General features: G+C 33.9%; 4 protein-coding genes across 6 annotated transcripts; 2 read left to right on the top strand and 2 right to left on the bottom strand.

Annotated features, from left to right (window-relative positions):
- Positions 1-1,670: 1,670 nt before the first annotated feature.
- LOC130965317 (probable methyltransferase At1g29790) lies at positions 1,671-4,567 on the bottom strand. Its single transcript, XM_057890079.1, has 2 exons — positions 2,853-4,567; positions 1,671-2,020 (listed from the first exon to the last, which is right to left on the bottom strand). The coding sequence occupies exon 1, from the start codon at positions 4,025-4,027 to the stop codon at positions 2,897-2,899; it is 1,131 nt and encodes a 376-aa protein (XP_057746062.1). The 5' UTR covers positions 4,028-4,567; the 3' UTR covers positions 1,671-2,020; positions 2,853-2,896.
- Positions 4,568-5,271: 704 nt separating this feature from the next.
- Positions 5,272-8,288, bottom strand: LOC130970823 (26S proteasome non-ATPase regulatory subunit 8 homolog A). The gene is made up of 6 exons (XM_057897017.1): positions 8,092-8,288; positions 7,547-7,625; positions 6,677-6,779; positions 6,311-6,574; positions 5,867-5,978; positions 5,272-5,724 (listed from the first exon to the last, which is right to left on the bottom strand). Exons 1-6 carry the CDS (start codon positions 8,194-8,196, stop codon positions 5,584-5,586), a joined length of 804 nt encoding a protein of 267 aa, XP_057753000.1. The 5' UTR covers positions 8,197-8,288; the 3' UTR covers positions 5,272-5,583.
- Positions 8,289-8,475: 187 nt separating this feature from the next.
- On the top strand, positions 8,476-11,889 carry LOC130970806 (uncharacterized). Of its 3 annotated transcripts, XM_057897000.1 has the most exons (8): positions 8,476-8,681; positions 9,253-9,318; positions 9,437-9,489; positions 9,631-9,695; positions 10,369-10,460; positions 11,206-11,277; positions 11,362-11,440; positions 11,668-11,889. In XM_057897000.1, exons 1-7 carry the CDS (start codon positions 8,679-8,681, stop codon positions 11,398-11,400), a joined length of 390 nt encoding a protein of 129 aa, XP_057752983.1. In that variant the 5' UTR covers positions 8,476-8,678; the 3' UTR covers positions 11,401-11,440; positions 11,668-11,889. The 3 variants fall into 3 exon arrangements, with proteins under 3 accessions (XP_057752983.1, XP_057752984.1, XP_057752982.1); XM_057897001.1 differs by having other exon boundaries at positions 9,440-9,489; positions 11,362-11,889; XM_057896999.1 differs by having other exon boundaries at positions 11,362-11,889.
- Positions 11,890-14,420: 2,531 nt separating this feature from the next.
- Positions 14,421-18,636, top strand: LOC130967891 (two-pore potassium channel 3-like). Its single transcript, XM_057892931.1, has 2 exons — positions 14,421-15,838; positions 17,833-18,636. The coding sequence occupies exons 1-2, from the start codon at positions 14,685-14,687 to the stop codon at positions 17,978-17,980; spliced, it is 1,302 nt and encodes a 433-aa protein (XP_057748914.1). The 5' UTR covers positions 14,421-14,684; the 3' UTR covers positions 17,981-18,636.
- Positions 18,637-19,816: the final 1,180 nt, after the last annotated feature.

Here is a 19,816-nt window from a genome sequence, read left to right as displayed (position 1 = left end):
GGGTCGTCTTCTATTTCTGTAGTATCAATCTTGTAGTATAGCTTGCTTTATCTTTTCCGAATTTTTGGTTTCGGTGAGGGTATAGTGTAGTGAAATATAATTCAAATAAAGTGGATTCGAATTCTATCTGAAGAGTTTATATGTAAATCGAATGAGGACAAAGTTGTATAAATTTACAATGAAGCACAAATTGCTATAAATCAATAAAGGCTGTTTCAACTTTCAATTTACTAAAATGCAAATCGAATTCAGATCATTCAAATTACAATGAGCCAAAATCATTTACTAAATCGATATGACTTGTATTGATTTATTAGGACTGAATTCAAAACGTGTACACTTCTTAGTAAATTGATTCACCTTTTTTCAAATCATTCTACACCATAATAAATTAATACACCCTAATTCAATTGATTATTATAATTTGAAAATCAAATTAATTCAATATATATAATAACATGCATAAGACTATCCACATAACATTTTTTACTTTAAATAATTCGCATAATATTTGAATAGCTTTGATTTATTTGAATGTTTTCTCCTTAAATTTAATACACGGGATATTGATTTGGTGTGGGAGAGAGCAAGCTTCAAGTGGGAATATAACATTTTCTAATAAAATCTGAGAGAAATTCATAACAGACGCAATTTACTATATTATTTTCTTTCTAAATATTTAAATTGTTATTTTGTATATGTTACTTTTTTTTTAATATAAGCCTTGTTTGTTTGCATGATTGGGAGAAATACTTCTTTAAAAGTAGAAGATAAAGTATAAGCTAAAGCAGTAAAACAATTTTTATTTGAATATATTTATAAAAATCTTTATTAGAATTTGAAATACTTAAATTATTTAGATATGAGAAATACATAAGTACTTTTTGTATAAACCTACAATTATAATCATGAAAAAAAACTATTTTACAAAATATGATATTTTTAAAAATAAAAGGTATAATTATTTTATTATATATCTAAAATAAAACAATTATAAACATTTTTAACAGAAAATACTAAATATGTTATTTTTAATGATATTTTAATAAAAATATTTTATTTTAATAATAATAGTTAGAGTTTTACATTAATAATCATGAAATATATAAAAAAATCGAATTAAATATCTTCTAACAAGTTAAAATATTTTATATTATATAATAAATATTAAAAATAAATAAAAATTTATAAAATAATAAATATATATTTTACACATCTTTGTAGAAGAAAAAAGTGTATAATTTTTGTAAATAAAAAAAGCAAATACCATTTACACCAAAAGAAGAGTGTAATTTTCTCTCAAAAATATTTATAATCATTGTACTTTCCAACACAGCGCAAGAATTATTAATTCAGTTTGAGATAATAGATTTTGTCATTCATTAATAAATTTTGTCATTCATTAATTCAGTCTGAGAAAAGTGTTATTAAAATGATCTTATTTATCTTAAATTTTAAATTTTAAATCTTTAATCATACTTTTAAAATTATAAATAAATATTAAATATTCCAAAACATAACAATTTTAGAACTAAAACAAAAAATTAGTTATTATCGATTAATTAAAAATTAGTTTCTTGTTCTTTCTCTTTGAAAAAAAAAATCACATAATTCAGAAATGACGTTATCAAATTTAAGAGTGGACTCTCCAATGTTTGAAACCAAAGAAATTACGTTTTTAAATATTTATTTTCCAAACAATTAATTGGGATTGCACAATTCAATCAAATAAGAGGGGGGAAAAAAGAAGATAAATAAAGGAATTACAAAAGAAAAGAAAAGAAAAGGAGATGATCACAAAGGCTATTTTTCCTCTAAGAGTTCCTATACACCTTTCCTTGACTTGCCTTGCATGTATCTTCTTTTACCTACCAATGTTGATCATTTTACAACATTTGGATGATTCATCATCACAGTGGGCATGAACTTGAGTTACCCCATCAACGTTTTAGGAGTAAAGAAACCTGAATAATTTACCTTCTGACCTGCATATCTTAATCTTCTTACAGCATATATCAAACTGCAACAACCACAAACACAACAGATGATTTGAGTCAGAATAGAATTCCCATTAAAAATAATACTGGAAAATAACACACAAACCAAACGAATTAAGAAAATTTTTACAGAATTAGAAACAGAAATGTTGCCTGCTTAATCCTAACCAAATCAAATACCATACTAACTCACAGGTATTTTAACAAAACTCATTGTTTCTACTCCATTCAAGGTCGTATGCAACCTATTGTAACTTAGTCATCTCATCCCAGTTATCAACGACTTTAGCTTTTGCCTTTGACAATATTTCGATGCCAAGTACCATCCCCCTCATAAACACGGGTAATGCTGGCAGATCTTTCGTATGGGTAACAGGGTAAGTTTACTAGATGAGGGAAGGACCAACATTAACCTACCGTCTACCTATCTCTTTTTGTAAGTAGCCACTCTAACACGTAATACAAAGAAGGTACAGTTGGAATGACAAGTGTTTCCTGAAATATACAATACTAATTTCTTGATGGATTCGGAGTCTATGCCGTTAAACAGGTGTGGGTTGTGCTAGTTATGAAGTACCAAATGTTGATTTTTTTTTTTTTAAATGAATCAGGTTAAAAGATTAACAAATCATTGTTCAAGACATTCTCAAAATGTAAAAGTAACCAGTATTTCAACTCTCACCTTAGAGAAATTATCTTATGCAACAGTATATTAGAGAACATGAACATTTTGACTTCGAGTGTGTTTAAAACATGCAACTAATTTGATTTTAACTAATTAAAATCTTAACTTTCCAATAGAGAGGCAATGGTTGTAGGAGGTAACAAGTAGCAAGATAGGTAGTTAGATCCTACCAGGTTGTGTAAGTGAAGAAGTAAAGAAGCAAGGTTCAAGTTGATCATCTTGAAGTAGGCTTCTGCAACAATGCGGTGAGAAAAACCTCAGCATTCTTGATGCCACTAGCATCGGTCTTATTCCCAGTGGCCCACTTCACCTTCTTGTAACCTAATTTCCCAATCAATGGCGCATAGAGCTTTTCAAGGTCCACCCCTTTGCTGAAGAATCTGTCAATCCACAAGTACCCTCCACCTCTCAAAACCCTATCCACATCAAACAGCAAGAACTCCATCATCGTCACCGGAATCCACCGGTTCACGGCACGCCCGCACCGCACAAGGTCCACCACTCCGTCGAACACCGGCAGCCGCTGCTGCAGCGGCACGTGAAGTGGCACAAGCCCCCTCAGCGCCACCGCCTCGCTGTATGGCGCACCCACGCTCATCGTCGTCGTCACAACTGTCACGTTGCGGAGCTTCATCGTGGCGGCGAATGACCCAGTGCCGCCACCGACGTCGAGGCCCAGCCGGATGACTGACTTTGCGGACTTGGCGATCTGGAAGAGCTGCGAGATCGGGAGATCGAGGTCGGTCTTGTAGGTTGTGAACTTGGACGAATCGGAGGAAGGGTTGAAGCCTAGGTTAGGGTTTTGGCGGTGGAAGCAATCGAAGGATTTGCAAGGGTAATGGTCCCAAATTACAGAGGAATCGGGGAGTGAAGAAGGGAAAGGGTCTTGAGGGAGAGGGGATGAGGGTTTGTGCGGCGCGGTTCGGGAGAAGCAGCGGCGGCGGGGGAGGGGGTGGCAGCCACGGAGGATAAGAGATTCGGCGAGGTCGGAGTCGGAGGGGCAAAGGGAAAAGGGAGTATAGGACATGTACTTGTGGAGGAGGTCAGGGTGGTTGTGGCAGGATGAGGCTATCGGGTTGAGGTGGGAGTATAGGAGTAGATCTGGTGGGATGGTGGAGGAGGTGGTGGTTGTGTCAGTGGAGTGTTGGAGGCGCGTGAGGTGGTTGATGGTGGCGCGTATTGTGTGGAGCTGGTGGAGGAGCTGGTCGGGGACGGGAGTGGGTGGTTTGGGGGATTTTGGAGATTGGAGAGTTGAAGAGAGGTGATAGAGTGAGAGGATGTTGGTGGCCACCATTGCCATGAGAAGAACAAGGTTCAGTGTCATTGTGGTGAACGCCAAAGCCATTTCTTCTCTTCCTCTCTTGCTGCTGCTGCTGCTGCTTCGTCTTCTTCTTGTCTTGCTTAATTGCGAAGATTCATTAGAGGTGGGTTTAAGATTTAGAATTAGATGTAGATTTGGGGTTGACTTGCTTGCTAAGTGAAGTAATAAGTGAGAGTGGGAGTGAGTGAGTGAGTGATTAGTGTAAGTGGCACTAAAAAAGTGAGAGAGTAGATGTGGTGAATGCTACATATAATCAATTAACATCGATTTCCAGCTATTTATCACGTGTGGGTCCGAGGAATCCTGGTTTTACTATGTTGATGTTAAATCTAGATTCATGCTACTTCCTGTGGCTGTATTCCATCCAGAATGATAGCAGGCTCGTCGGTGGTGACTGGTGAGCATTGATTCAGCAACCGTCGTGAGTCTCCTTTATTTTTCTCTTTGGTTGCTTCCTACTTCCTAATCTCTTTCTTTCTTTCTTTCTTCAAATTGTCCATTTTGTAATTAAATAATGGAATAGGAAAACGGGCAAAGCGACAGCAGGTCAGCAGCATTCACGTGAATTTGTGTCAACTTGGATCTTATTCAATATTTGTTCTCTTTCTTCGAGCTATCTTTGTATAATATCAGACCAATTTAGATAAACTAATGTTTTGAGTTCAACCGTATTTAAGACGGAGGAGTCGGCATAAGACTATAACTGCATAAGCATAAACAGAGAGATTAAGTTTATTAAATTTATCTACCAAAAACGAAAGAAACATGTCGATTTAAGTAGGGTCATGGACGTGTTGTCCAGATAACGACGGTGGCCACAACATACGTGAAAAAATAATCATGGAAAATAGATCCTCTCCAGTTTTTTTAACACGTGTGATCTTTCACCGTTAATTTTATAGAGTAAAAGATCACAATTGACACCATCCAGTTTTTTTAACACGTGTGATCTTTCACCGTTAATTTTATAGAGTGAAAGATCACAATTGACACCATCCATAGAGTGAAAGATCACAATTGACACCATCCAGTTTTTTCTTCACTGGAGATGATCCACTCCCATAATCATGAGGATTTTAACTTCCCATGTTCTCAACCATGTTCTCTAGCATTTATATCGTTTGCATTTCTTAAAATTGCGTGGAAGATAACGCCCTCAAGTCACACCAGTTTTAACAGTTATTTGTAGGAAATTTTAAGACCCATCGCCACTCCATTAAATTTTTTTTTTTTCTGAAAATCCTTCTCTGATCCCCCATAGTCAAGCATATGCCAAATTTTAAAGATTTTCCAATGTCAAAGGATTACAAGGAGCTCCTAAACAGTCACATCTCCGTAACTCGGATAGTTGGATGTGTCCCCTTAGTTGAGCTCGGAATTGGGACATAATTTTTCCTTCATCCTTACCCAGAGCACAATATAATTGGAAAAAATGATACCTTGATAAACAATTCAATCACCTAGATGACGAAAATACAGACATGATCAATTTAATAGTTTTGCATTGAATTATAATGATAAATAGCTTCAAAAGACAGTATCGGAAATCTTGGAAAAACAAAAGCCACTGCCATTTCATTTCACACAATCCTCTCCAATTCCCTAGCATAGCTGAGAGTCTGGTTGATGAGTTGAAGGGAGGGAATTTCTTTGCAAGGTGCGGACTCTTTTGCCTTTTGGAAAAAGACACAACTATTCTTAATCTCCCACTCAGGATGGTCCTGCAATCAATAGATGATGCCATCAGAACACGAACAAAAATGTCATTGTGCAATGAAGCATGAATTGTTTTCTATTATGAAAACATCAACAATGGATACGTATAGTTAAACCGACAGCTCCCCAGTTCACAACATTGCTCACCTCTTTAATGTATTCCGAGAGTTCTTTGTCTGAGGTGAACATCAACATTTGCTTAGCATCATTCATGGAGAGATAATCATATGCCTTCTCACTGCATCCCGCTATTTCATCTCTGAATGACAATTTCACTATTAGAAAAATGCAAAATATGTAACATAATACACAGCCACTTAAAAGAAAACAAAAGACTATAATGAAGGCTATGCTTCAGCCTCATTGCCAGCGTAGGAAGCAAAGCAATAGAATCAGAGGAAAATAAATAAACTAAATGAAAATTTTAATAACAGTGTTACAGAAACTGATTCCCATTACAAAGTACAAACAACTAAACTAACCTAGAAATCAAGCTTCAGGTCCATTATTTTCTAGCCTATTTCTTGAATTCAAACATTTGCCAGGTTATTAGAAAAGTAGATGAACGAACAGATAAATAACATTTAGTACCTCACAGTCTTAGCCAAAAGATCCATGAAATAAACATATGTATCATGGGGAACTGTCTGCCTAGCACTCAAGACACGATTGTATGCCCCTTCCATGAAAGATTGCTCCAACTCCACAGCATGCTTAATGCAAGGATTTTCTAAAGCAGCAGATGAAAGCAATTCCAACTCAGTATGGAATTCAGCTATTCTATTCTGCACAAGTAGTCTCAAAAGGTTGAGACCTAATATTGGATACTCTTGAGGAGATGGTGGGAGTTTATTGCTGCAAGCAAGTAAAAGTCCCTATTAAATACAACTACAAACAGGAAATAAAAGACAAAACACAAAACAAAGTATAAAACATCACATTACAGTATATAGTTACCAGGCATCTGTATAATATGGTTTCAACTGGAAGAAATCCCTCTCAAAGGCATCTTGATCCTCAATTTTAACACTAAGGACAACAGCATGCTCATATATGTCCCCTGGAAGTTCCAAACAACAAAATGGAATGAATAAAAATCTGGGACAAGCAACTTTGCAGTTATCATTATAAAAATTCAATATTCATGTGAATATGATTTAGTTTTGAAGAAACATTTTAGTAATTTGTTTGTTTTAATACATATAGCTTCTCTTTTCATTGCTTTTGAGCATCAAAAAAATGTTGTACTCTTTTCTTTACCTCTAATATACAACAAACCATATTAACTATCTCTCATGCAAACAATAAATGGATAGCTTGTACTTACACTGCAACCAATCATTACATTTATAACACAAAGAGAGCCAAATGATAAATACAAAATGCTGGTAGAAATTCAGAGAGAACTAAGCTTAGTTACATCAGTTGTGTTCTGAACAGATATAGTGTTAGCACAAAGCACTCAGGTTGAACAAAATTCCTAACAGCCAAACAAACTTGGCATCAGTTACTGTAAGTCTGAACTGATTGCCAGTGCTTGCAATATACACGTATCAAAATCTCAGGCTTCCCACTTCCTCTAATATTTTTAAGGAGTTGACAATGATATATCTTGGCAACACTAATTTGATATCAGTTTTATCACAAAGTGTCTATATGGCCAAGCTAATGAAAAAAGACTTGCTTTACTCAATAATGTTAAAATTGAATAGATATAATTCTATAACACTAAGAAACAAACTTAGCACCGATACACAAAAATGAACAAGTATATATATTTTATCTAATGTCAAAGATAAGGCAATGAATTGGAAAGAAGCACGTTACTTGCTATTGTTAATTCACGAACAGCATTAGGTGTATCTTCAAACAAGGGAGGAAGGCTTCTGAACTCTGTCAGTTTAACCTGCATGTAAAAACAATCATATAGCCATAGTATGTTTAAATCCCAGCTGTGAAAAACACTTCGCAACTCAATAATCAAATTTACAGCTTTCCTATGAAGTAAAGATGCCAAATCTAAGGTCCACACCATGCTTGACATCATCGCTTTATTATCGCAGGTAAACTAATTTGGGCATATCCAAAATTTCAATGTGTACAATCCGACCCAAACCAAACCATAAAGCATCATTGCCCTTGCAACTATCTGAACCTGAAGCAGCTTATACCTACCCAAAACCTTTTTTTTTTACTATTCAAAACATAAAATCTATGTTCAATTTTCTTTTCGAAAATTCATAGACCGGTAAACCGAATTGATCCGAAGAACGAACAACGAGTACGAATTATCTTTCATTCTTTCTTCGAAAAAATGAAAAGAAAATTGAGTGAAACAAGTAAACTAGGGTTTGGTATGATGGGAATTTCACCTTTAGCTGGGAAAGTAGATTGGAGCAGGTATCGTAGTCTTTCCTGAGAAACGCGGCCTTGAAGCGCTCAAAGAGCTGAGAAACCTCTGTTAGCTTCGGATCCATTAATCTTATTTCTTCCTCAACACTGCACTTCACCGCACTGCAATAGAAAACCCCTCCTTTTAATAAGAAAGAAGAAAACAGACGGAGTGCTTCGAACGACAACCTTTGAGAAAAAGAACGACGGACGCAGTGATCCTCTTTTACATTTCCTGGGCCTTTTTCATGGGCCAAAGCCCATATAATTATGCATGCGGACCCAAATACAACTGAGCAAACAACCCAGGCCCAAAGATATGTAAATAAATAGTTGTCCATAATTGGCGAAACATATATTGGGATCTTTGGAATTTGGACCGTCGATCCCTGACAAGTTACACCATCATTCCCTCTCAATTCTCATTATTATCTCGGTGAGAGCTCCCAATCACATCGCTTATTGCAAACGCTACCTGCACAGCCGGTGGTTTCTGCTGAATCGGGAGAAAAAAACTCACCCAATTCGGTGCCACCTCCTTTAGGGTTTCTTCTGCTCATTTTACAACATGGTAACTTTTCTAATTCCGATTCCCCCTTATTTCTCGGGAAATTAACGCTAAGTTTCTCTGTTCCCGATTCTTGAATTCAATTATTTTCCAATTGAAGTAGTTTGGAACTTCAAGTTGAACGTTCCAATGCATTTTCGCGTTTTCGAGCTTTGAACCTATAGAGGGAATTAGTTTTTCGTTTTTCTTTTTTTCTTTTTTCTGCTAAGCTGATTATCGCCATGATCTGCATCATGTAACTGTTTTAATAGTGAAAACCTTGACAACGAATTTAAACCCTCTATAACTTTCAATTTGATTATTTGAACTCCCAAATCGGCTTGCGGGTTTAACTATTTTGATCAAGTGGTTCCTTCTTTACGTCCGAAGCGTTTTGCGAAAATGTGAGTGATGAATTTGTTGCTGTTAATTAGTTAAACTACCATTCATTCCTAGTGCAATGAAGTCTTGCATTTGAGCATTTTATTCCCTGTTTTAATTTTATGCTATGATGTTTTCACAGTTAAATTACCTTCTTTCAAATGAAAAAAATACGGCCAATTCTATATTTAACTGATAATTTTAATAATTTAAGGCTGATCCTGAGTTGGAAGCAATCAGACAGAGAAGAATGCAGGAGCTTATGGCTAGGCATGGCGTGGTTAGCTCTGTTTGCCTTACACTTAATCTTTGTTACTTTACAACCAAGTCAAGAGTTTGCTTCTTATTATGTTGATATTCCTGAGTTTTTTTTATTATTATTATTTAAACAAAAATAGCAGGGCAATCAGCAGAACTCAGAACAGCAGAAGGCTCAGGATGATGCAAAGAGGTTTGTTTCTGGATATAGATATCTTATACACTATTGCATAAATTATAGGAATCAGTTATACTTATGATGCTCCCTTTATAGTCATTTTTGTTGGAGCAATAAACAATATTGATCTGAATTGGGAAAAAAAAATTCATTTAGGGAGGCTGAGGAGCGAAGACAAATGATGCTTAGCCAGATATTGTCAGCCGAAGCACGAGAAAGACGTAAGTTCATAATATAATCTTGGCTGGTTTTTCTTGTGGACAATTTGCCGTACTAATTGTTAATTGACTTTTTTTTATCCCTCAATCATCATTGTGCTTGTGGTTTTCTGCTGGAGTTAGAAGTTAGTCTGATATTATTAATTTATTTTGCTGTATGACACTGCTGAGAGAAGATAAAAGTGAAAATGTTATCAATTGCAATTGCATAATTTAATATTTCAATTCTTCCTTCAATAAATGCATTAATGAATATAGATCTTATGTTTGGCCACAGTTTTTTGCATTTATATGTGTATGCTTAAACTTTCATATGTTGTATTTGCATTAGTCTTATACTTTTTACCAACACAAACTATATACGTGGAGTTAGGTGTACTATCATAAAACATACATTAAGCTCCAGAATATATAAGATATTTGTTAGGACCAAATGTTTTTTCTAGAATATATACCAAAAGGAACCGTAATAAAATATTTTAGTAAATATTGGAATGCCTATGCAGATCTGCTCCGTCCATAACATTTTGATTTAAAATTTTTGAATTTGTAGATGTAAATATCATCTTTGCCAATGTGTCTTGGGATTATCCGATGAAATTTTTTAGCCAAGCACTTGGCTACATTTAATTGGATTTCTTGCATTCTTTTATATTTCTGCTATCATTATTTGCAGTTGCTCGAATTGCTTTGGTGAAACCCGAGAAAGCAAGAGGGGTTGAAGATGTCATACTGAGAGCCGCTCAAATGGGTCAGATAGCTGAAAAGGTACAACACTGGATCTTGTCTCTTACTACTACCTTTCATTCTTAGCATATTCTGATGTTGGTCACATTTATAATAATCTCTATTAACTTTTAATGTATTGTCATTTGGGTAGCAAAGTTCCGGTTGTACTAGTTATTTGTTCAATTTATACTTGCACACTATGTCTTAATGTGAGAAATGGTATATTACTATATTGTGCCTTTTCATATTTATAATAGGTTGTGTTCTCATATTTCGTTTAACTCGCATCTAATTGAGTGAACATATCAGTGCTGTAGTTTGTGTTAATCACTAACTTGGCTTAAAATCATAGAATTTGTATTATTGAATTTTGATGGTAGGATGTTGCAGCTGCAAGTTTGTAGACCATGACTGTTTGGTTGAGAGTAGTTAGTCACTGTTTCTTTATTCTGTATGCAAGGAAGTTGGTTTCTCATGATTGCTTGTATTGTATGAACCGATTGTGTAGTTTTAGGGTGGGTTCTTTGTTCCCTTACAATGCTGTGTGATGGTGTGAGTTCCATTTGTGAAAATATGGTTATGATATGTAGTATTCTGGTTATAAATTGTTTTCCCATTTTATGCCCCCCCCCCCCCCCCTTTCTCTTTTTTTTTCCTTCTCTTCTTCCTGTCCTCCCTCTACACTCACTATATACATAATGAAGGTTAGAAGTGGAAAATTGAAGTTTTCCAGATGAACTATTAGTGTATCTAACATACCTCATCTACTCAATTGCATGTTTAGGTTTCTGAAGAAAAACTCATAACACTGCTGGAGCAGATAAACAACCAAACAACAAGGCAGACCAAAGTTACAGTAAGTTGTATGATATTGTTTATGTTGTTCAATTCTCCACAAGTCCATGTATTTACGATGTCATTTATGTTACTAATTTTTCAGATACAGAGGCGTCGAAGTGTTCTCGAGGACGACGATTAATCGCAGTTTGCTGATTAGCTTTCACTGTCTCATTTAAACGGTCTGCATTTCATGCTTGTTATATATTTTACCAAAAAATTATAATGGGTTTGTGAAGTATGTCTGTTTCTATCTAAAATTTTGGTTCTCTTGCCAGCTTCCTAATTAAGCTATATACTCGGAAAATTAACTTTCTGGCATACTCTTTAAAACAATTTCTAGCTTGTGGATGGCATCTCAAAAATTTCAAATATGAAATGTACTCTAAAATAGAAATTTTCATCCCAGAACCTTCGAATGTAACGACTACAAGATGCGGTTGCTGGCTGCGGCCTTGGTCTATTGGCATGTGTTATTAGTTATTACAAGTGATTACATGATATATTTTCAGTGAAGTTGATTATTTGAGAAGTGGAGTTGGATTAGTAACCTGAACAAATATAAAGAAGTGGGAAGACAGTTCTTTCTTTATTTTGAAAAAAAAAAATAGGGACACTTGTTCTATTATAATCGCAAATGTTAGCCTTGGTGATGAGTGTTTTTTTTTTTGTTCTTTTTCCTTTCCGTGGGAACTCAAAACGTTGAAAGACGCATTTCTTTGCAGGTATTTTAGTTGTCGAACTTGCCAGTAATTTGTTTGACGGGTATAAATGAGCCTTGAAGTCAACGCTGAAAAACAATAAACGTGCTGTGTTGAATGTTTAATTTCATTATGGTAGCACGACATCATGGTATAGATCATTCTTATTCCTTGCTAATAATGAAGGAAAAAGGTGCATGCTATGATCAAACGTCAAAGTGAATACTATAATATTTAGGTTTTTGTCTTATTAAGCGGAGTTAGTTACCAACTATTATTTTTGCCTATATTCATTTAAAGATTAATTTTAGTTTTTGAAATCTTTTAACTAAAAATGTTAGCTTTTCCCAAAGAAAACTCCCAACTTTGCAAACGTTCAAAGATTACTGATTTCTATGGAGTGAACTTCTATTGGAAATTCTTTTAGCTAGATTTGAATGTATTCGATTTGCTTTCAATCTTGATTGTTCAAAATCTACAGATTAGTCCTGTTACTAAAATTGTTCTTTAAAAGGATGATGAAGTAAATCACTCATGTAAACATCTAATTAAAGTTATTCGAAAAGGCAATTTGATATGCAAATAAATTTAAATTCGTTTTTGTTGAGCGTGTTATATGACAATATTAAGTGAATAGGATTTGACTTGGTAAAGTATTTTAGAGAAATCTCATTTTATGTTTGGGTGAATAAAAATATTATGTATGTGTGTTTTTTGTTTTGAAAACACCTACGATAATATGTTTTTTAAAGTCAGTTTGTATTTTCAAAGTTTAAAAATTTAATAAAATTTTATAGATTAATAGATATTTATTTTTTATATTTATGTCTATTAAAATTATTTTAAATATTAAAAGTAATTTTATCAAACACAACTTTTATAATTTGTATTTATTAAAAATCATTTATTTTGATTTATCGAATATAGTTATTACAATTCAAAAAAATCAAAACTGAAATCATTCTATTATACTCTGTCTTTTGGATATTACGAAACATTCTAGTAATTAAGTGATATATTTCGGTTAGCTGCGCTACTTGATTCCAAATAATTAACATATCTAAAAGTTAAACCTATGATCAGCTGGGTATTACATAGTATGTGACTATGTTCGTTTTGCGTGTTAAATTAATAGATAACCCTCAAATATTACGTGGATAAATATGCTAGGCAATAAGATGAGGATCCATCATTTTCTACGGTTTTGTCTTATTCGATGTACATCATTTTCTCCCAAATTATGCAGCCACTCTCGGCCACTAGTGTTTGCAACGCTCACATTATTTAGTTTGAAATGATCAACCATCACAAGCAACATGCGGTAATGCAACATGGCCTTGTTATTACTTTGCAGCTACCTTATGACCTTATCTAATAAAATACATAGCCAAATTTCTTCATATGTTGCTGTCAAAACATAAAGTATGCAACAAAAATTTTCTCTCTATTTTCATAGTCTATACATCTGTAGTTACACTTTTTAATTTAGATATAGAAGGGAGAATGATGTAAGACACAGTTATAAAGTACATGGGATACTTTATGCAGTTATAATGTCAGAAGTTAAAATCAGACCATTCGATTTGTAAGAGATATAAAAATTGGACCATCCGATTTTTTGATACACAGGTTGGACCTCTCGATTTGTGTTTAAAAAATTAAAAAAGTTTGGGATACATAAATTGAACTCCAAATTTTTTAAACACAAGTCGGAATCATCGAAGTGTACTTCACACAATTTTAAAAAACACCTAAAATTACAATATTAAGTATATCACATATCTCACCTTCATATTTAAATTTTTTAGTCCAATATATCATGCCATATCTATTTCAAAAAAAATTTTACTTTTAGTTTTTATGTTTTGTGAATAATTATCGATTTAAAAAGGTGTTTAATAAATAGTTCGATGAAAAAAATTTCATTGATAATAATAATAATAATAATAATAATAATAATAATAATAATAATAATAATAATAATAATACATATTGATCATAACAAGTTGTTAATAATACAAATTATATTCGAAATGCTTAGGAATAAGTGTTTTCAATTCTAATGAAGTTTTTAAAAAGTCATTAATTTTTTAATAGCAAAAATATAGAAATTTTATAAAAATAAATACAATTAGTTTTAAATGCAATTATTCAATCGTCTCTATAATTTCATCAACTTTTATTAAATTTTTATAACTAAATGTTATATTAATTGTTGAACCAAATCTGCCAAAAAGAAGTCACCAAAAAAAAAATTATGCCAAAAAGTTACGAATGTGAAGTCTTATCCAGATTTTGCCACTCACATGAAACTGATTTAGTGTTGAAAATTGAAGCATCCCCCACGCTCCTCAAGTAGCGCGTGAGAATCACAACCTTCCCCTGAATCCTGAAGAATAGAGGCAACAAAAATAATTGTTAGCATTACAACCCCACCTTACGTCAACACCGTCCTCATTCCTGTACCTGTGTACTCAAATTCATGCCTTTCTCTCTCTCTCAATCTCAATCCCGATCTCTGTTCATAATTTTCATTGCCTTTTTGTTCCCTTTGCGCATGTCTCGTTCCAATTCGCAAACTGTAACCACAAAGCTCAAAATTTTCCTCTGTTTTTCCCTCCTGCCCTGCATTCACACGATTAGACCGACCCGTTTCTTGAAAAAACTATAATCATCCAAAGTTACAATCTTTTCGTTGTGTTGACGTGGTTTCTTGAAGAATCAAATGGAAAAGGAGCCTTTGCTCCCATACTTTAGCCCAAGAAAGAGGCAATCACCATTATCAAACCAGCTTTGTCCATTGCCGGAACATGATGAGGTTCTTCTTCCCGCTTCCCCTGCTTGGATCAAAGACCGACTCATCTTTGGTCCTTCGCCTCTTGGTTCTTCCCCTAGCGATTCTTCACCTTTGATTGAGGCCTTGGCACTTTCACAACCACAACAACCTTCTTCTCCTTGTCCTTCCTCTTCTTCACAGGACTTTGCATCAGCACTTCTTGAATCACCACAGTTTAACCAGCAACAGCAACAATCTTCTTGGCTTATTGATCCCAATTATCCATGGCGCAAGTCCAATCTTCACCGCTCCAAAACTGCACCGGCTATGGCTGTGATCAGTGATTTCAACAATTGTAGTGCCCCCCAAAAGCCGCAAATTAGTAGCCAGTCAATTATTCATCAGGCTTTTCTCCTTCTTATTCTTTATTTGGCATTAGGGGTAGTCATTTATTGGTTCAATCGTCATAGTTTTACAGTTTCTGAGACTCATCCCATAGTGGATGCATTGTATTTCTGTATAGTTACAATGTGCACAATTGGATATGGAGACATCACACCAAATAGTACCATAACCAAGCTTTTCGCGATATTCTTTGTGTTGATTGGTTTTGGTTTTATAGACATATTGCTCAGTGGGATGGTTAGCTATGTACTGGATTTGCAGGAGAATCATTTGTTGAGAACAGTGAAGAGTAGGGGCGAAAAGGATGCAAGGTCTTATATAATAGATGTGAAGAAAGGGAGGATGAGGATTAGGATGAAGGTAGCATTGGCAGGACTAGTTGTTGTGTTTTGTATTGGAGTTGGTGTGGCAGTTTTGCATTTTGTGGAGAAGCTCAGCTGGCTGGATTCCTTTTATCTTTCTGTTATGTCAGTTACAACTGTTGGCTATGGCGATCACTCATTCAGTACTATGCATGGTCGCATCTTCGCCGCCATTTGGTTGCTTGTGTCTACACTTGCGGTCGCACGAGCATTCCTATATTTGGCCGAAGCAAGAGTAGATAAGCGGCACAGGAGGATGGCAAAGTGGATTCTTGGTCAGGATATGACTGTTGCTGAGTTTCTTGCTGCAGATATGGACAACAATGGTTTTGTGAGGTATGCATCACTACATGTCCATATCATAGACTAGTTTTTTGGTGTTGGTAATAATTTTGTGCAGTAGATATTGTTCAAGATTTATGTTATTTTTTGTCATATGCAGGCCATTTTAGTTTGAATATATGAATTTAGTAACTGCATAAATGCATAGATATAATAACTAAAAGTACAGCATCTGTTTCAGCAGATATAAAATCTGATATGAAAGCAGAAGAAAAAGTTAGAATCTTTCAGTATGAAATAACACAGCATGATGAAAATGTGGGTGTTCATACTTCATAGACTGATTAGAAACTTCCATTGTTGCATATGTTGTAACTTCTTAGCTAGCAACAGAGATTGAGAAATCTAATATACATGTTCATTCTGATTATGTTTATCTGGACAACCTTATCATTAGAAGTGTTCACTTATGGAGACAATTAACTAAGCCTGTAGTTTGCATGATTTATTTGCTTAGCTTGTAAATGTAATCTTGTTTTGAATTTTTTTTTTCTTCTTATAGCTTCGGTTATATGCTGATTGAACTAATGAAAACAAAACAGATAGTTTTAGTTGGTTACAAAATGTTGAATGATACATTCCAGTGCAAAAGTGTGTAAGGCAATCTTGCTATCAAAGCAACATGTGCAATGATTCATGATTTAACTGTAGTTGCAATTTGTGTAAAAAACTAAAAACTAAAAAGTACTTAAGGGTACATAAATCACTATTACTTTTTTGTATGGCTCATGGTTCTTGGATTAGAGCACAATGGAAAAAGGTTTGGAGAAAGAGTTTCTTTTTGGCCTCAAAACAACCGTGCTCCATAACTTCTTTATTTGATTGCTCTTGTGCTTATTGTGCTGCTATAATTTTATCGATTTTCGAAATTTGAACTGCAATCTTTGTCTTCCACCCTTGATAGCTATTTCCTCAAATTCCTTGACTTAAATGTTGCTTTAGTCTCCAAACATGTCACTATCCACTTATGAACCACCTCCATATTGAACTTAAAATTATTGCATCTTTGAATCTCTGTTTTCCCTTCTTGGCAATAGAAGGAGACTAGGTGCTACCATATGGTGTTAGATCTTTAAACTTGCAATAACCTCCTTAATATATGTGGTTAACATACTAATATAGATTTTTGTGCTTATTCAAATCTCTGGATAACTTTTCATTACATGTTCACTTCAGTTAGTGATATACTAACTATAATAAGAATGTCTCTTCATTTTGGCTTTTCTTGAACACTGTAGGTGGCAGTTAATTATCATTTTTTTCATTTGATTGAGTTTTCAGATATGTTGTATGAATGAGTTCCTGCATTGAAATAATTATGATGCTTTAGTGAAGTATTAATAAGAGAACATTTTGGACAGATGGTTGTAATATCAGAAATGATTATATGTTTTTTTAATTAAATCATCATATTTAAAATCTAAAAGAACCTGATCACATGTTTTTCTTCCATTCGCTGCTCATCATATATGGATTCTTTTCTGATAATAGTTCAGATACACGTACAGTTTTTAAATATTTGTCTTGTGCATAATGATTCTTCCATTCTCTCTGGTCATTGAGAACATGTCATGATTTATTATTGCAGATTATGGGCAAACTTATTCTAATGTTCTATGAGTTTGGGTTGATCTATTTGCATCTCCAAATGTTCAATTAATGTATTCTTTACTTTTCTTTAGGGTCTTAATCACAATATTTCCGTTCCTTCTTTCGTGTGGTTTGAACTTTGAATTATGTTCTTTATTTCTTTTATGTGACTTTAAAAAGTGTTTTTTGTTTCCATCTCCTGTACCAACAGATTGTTTTCATTTTGTTTCTTGTTTCTAAAATATCAAAAATAATTAATGTGATATTTCTGCTTTAGTAATTTATATTAACATTTAAGACAACAAAAGAGTCTCTTGTGTTCATTCATTTGGCTGAATTTCGTGACTTGCACACATACATTTTTTTTAAAAAAAATATATTGAACTTTTGTCCTGCAGTAAATCTGAATATGTTATATACAAGCTCAAGGAGATGGGAAAAGTATCAGAGAAGGACATTATGCAGATCAGTGAGAAGTTCGATAGACTGGATACCGGGAACTGTGGAAAAATAACACTTGCTGATCTCATGGATGCTCGAAATTGACAAGAGCTTTTACGGAAAGTTAAAAGATTTAAGGGAAACTCTCTTCCTACAATGTTGCCCATCAGAGAAGGCCTTCTCAGATACTCAAGCATGCTTCGAACTTTCTTGATTCGGAGATTCAGAGGGATACTAGATTCTCAAGTTTCATATTGGTGATTTTCCCTCCACCCATTTGAGGAGGCACCTGGAACATGAATATGATGTTCCTTTTGCCTGAATTTTGCGGATTAATTAATGAAACGGTAAGAAATGACCTTACCATAACTTCGTTACTACCACGTTTACATTATATAGATATAGATATAGAGACATATAGGTATAGCTTATGAGATATATGGTAATGAAGGAGGCAAATTTTGGAGTTGGGTAAACCATTATTTTTGTACATATACTTTACCAAGATGAATGCAATTGATTCTTTAGCATTTTCTCTGGCTTTGATTGTCTTAGTAAGTTTCATATATGGTGACTCTCTCTTCTGTTGTGTTTGCCAAGATTATTGCATTTGGGTAGATAAGGTTGTTAGAGAAAATGCTTTATAGTTCTTTATAGTTTCATAATCCACTTCTGAATTGAGTGATGATGATTGCACTCAAATTCATTTATCTATTTCAGTTATTAAGATTACACTTTGTCCTTGTACATGTTTCTGAATTGTTCTCTACCTGTACATTAGTGACACTTCAATAAGCCTAAGATTTTTATTTGAGGAAAACCATGCTAGATTCAAGAACCAAAACTAGATGCTGTTTTAGTATTTAGTGAAATATATACATCTGGTATGCTCATTATATTTCTTTTAATGTATAAAAAGAAGCTTTTTAATTCTCTGAAAAACCAATAATTTTGGACTAGTGATTCATTATGAAAATTCAGATATTGTATCTAAATATTTTTTTTATCATGAATATGTATGGTATATGATGAGAACATGACAGATAAAGCTACACATCAATCATGGTGTAGTCCTGCTCCACCATTTCATGTGCATAGGCTACTTGGCGTTTGAATTGACATGGTTTGTGGAATTTAAATACTTCTATTTTATTTTAAATAATAGGAGAGGGACAAAGGGTAGACAGTAATCAATTCAATTGATAGTGAACTATAAAGAAGAGTGTGCACCCTAATAAACCTAATACTTAACTAACAACATTATCCTTTCTCTAAGTGAGATTACCTACCATCCAATTTTTCTGAATTTAACCAATCATATTGGTTGTATTAACAATTTTTAATCATACAGGATCCTATGAAGAGAACACAAGAAATTTCCTTAATATTATCCCTTTATTTTTATTTTATCATTTCTTGTTTTTGGGGTCATCCCTTCTTCAATTGTCACTGACCTTTTCCTTCTATTTCTGGTCCACCCAAGTCCACCTAAACTTTACATATTGTTGGATATTGCAACATAAAAAATTGGGCTGACAATTGGTTTGCATGATGCATTATTGGGCTGACATGGAAAGACAATTAGAGGTATAAAATTATTAGGCCTAGGCTCAAGATAGACCTATTTTATATTCACCCAAGCTAGGTTTATATTCATTTATGGTGGGCCCTTAGACTCCAAAGCTAGCTGGGTCAGTAAGTCTAAGTAGATTCAAATGCTGGGCTGTAACTCTTGTTTGCTGACATGTTTTATAATTTTATTATCCCTCCATCATCACATACTGAGTAATAATACTTGCATAATTTTATACTGAGTAAACTATTAAAATAATGTCCAAAAGTTCGTATCACTGACCAAAAAAAGAAAAAAACTGAAAAATATATTAATAATAAATAAATCTTTAAAAGATTTAAAATATGAAAAAAAAGATATTAAATACA

Source organism: Arachis stenosperma, chromosome 3 (genome assembly GCF_014773155.1).
Source record: "Arachis stenosperma cultivar V10309 chromosome 3, arast.V10309.gnm1.PFL2, whole genome shotgun sequence".
NCBI classification, from domain to species: Eukaryota; Viridiplantae; Streptophyta; class Magnoliopsida; order Fabales; family Fabaceae; genus Arachis; species Arachis stenosperma.
Note: the sequence above shows the minus strand (reverse complement) of the source record. Positions and strands in the feature narration are given on the sequence as shown.

Coding starts and splice junctions, on each gene's coding strand:
- LOC130965317 (XM_057890079.1), bottom strand. CDS start 4,027: ATGGCTTTGGCGTTCACCACAATGACACTGAACCTTGTTCTTCTCATG.
- LOC130970823 (XM_057897017.1), bottom strand. CDS start 8,196: ATGGATCCGAAGCTAACAGAGGTTTCTCAGCTCTTTGAGCGCTTCAAG. Junction 6,780..7,546: donor TCGTGAATTAACAATAGCAA/GTAACGTGCTTC, acceptor TGGAACTTCCAG/GGGACATATATGAGCATGCT. Junction 5,725..5,866: donor TCTCGGAATACATTAAAGAG/GTGAGCAATGTT, acceptor TATTGATTGCAG/GACCATCCTGAGTGGGAGAT.
- LOC130970806 (XM_057897000.1), top strand. Junction 9,319..9,436: donor TTATGGCTAGGCATGGCGTG/GTTAGCTCTGTT, acceptor AAACAAAAATAG/CAGGGCAATCAGCAGAACTC. Junction 9,696..10,368: donor AGCCGAAGCACGAGAAAGAC/GTAAGTTCATAA, acceptor CATTATTTGCAG/TTGCTCGAATTGCTTTGGTG.
- LOC130967891 (XM_057892931.1), top strand. CDS start 14,685: ATGGAAAAGGAGCCTTTGCTCCCATACTTTAGCCCAAGAAAGAGGCAA. Junction 15,839..17,832: donor GACAACAATGGTTTTGTGAG/GTATGCATCACT, acceptor TTTGTCCTGCAG/TAAATCTGAATATGTTATAT.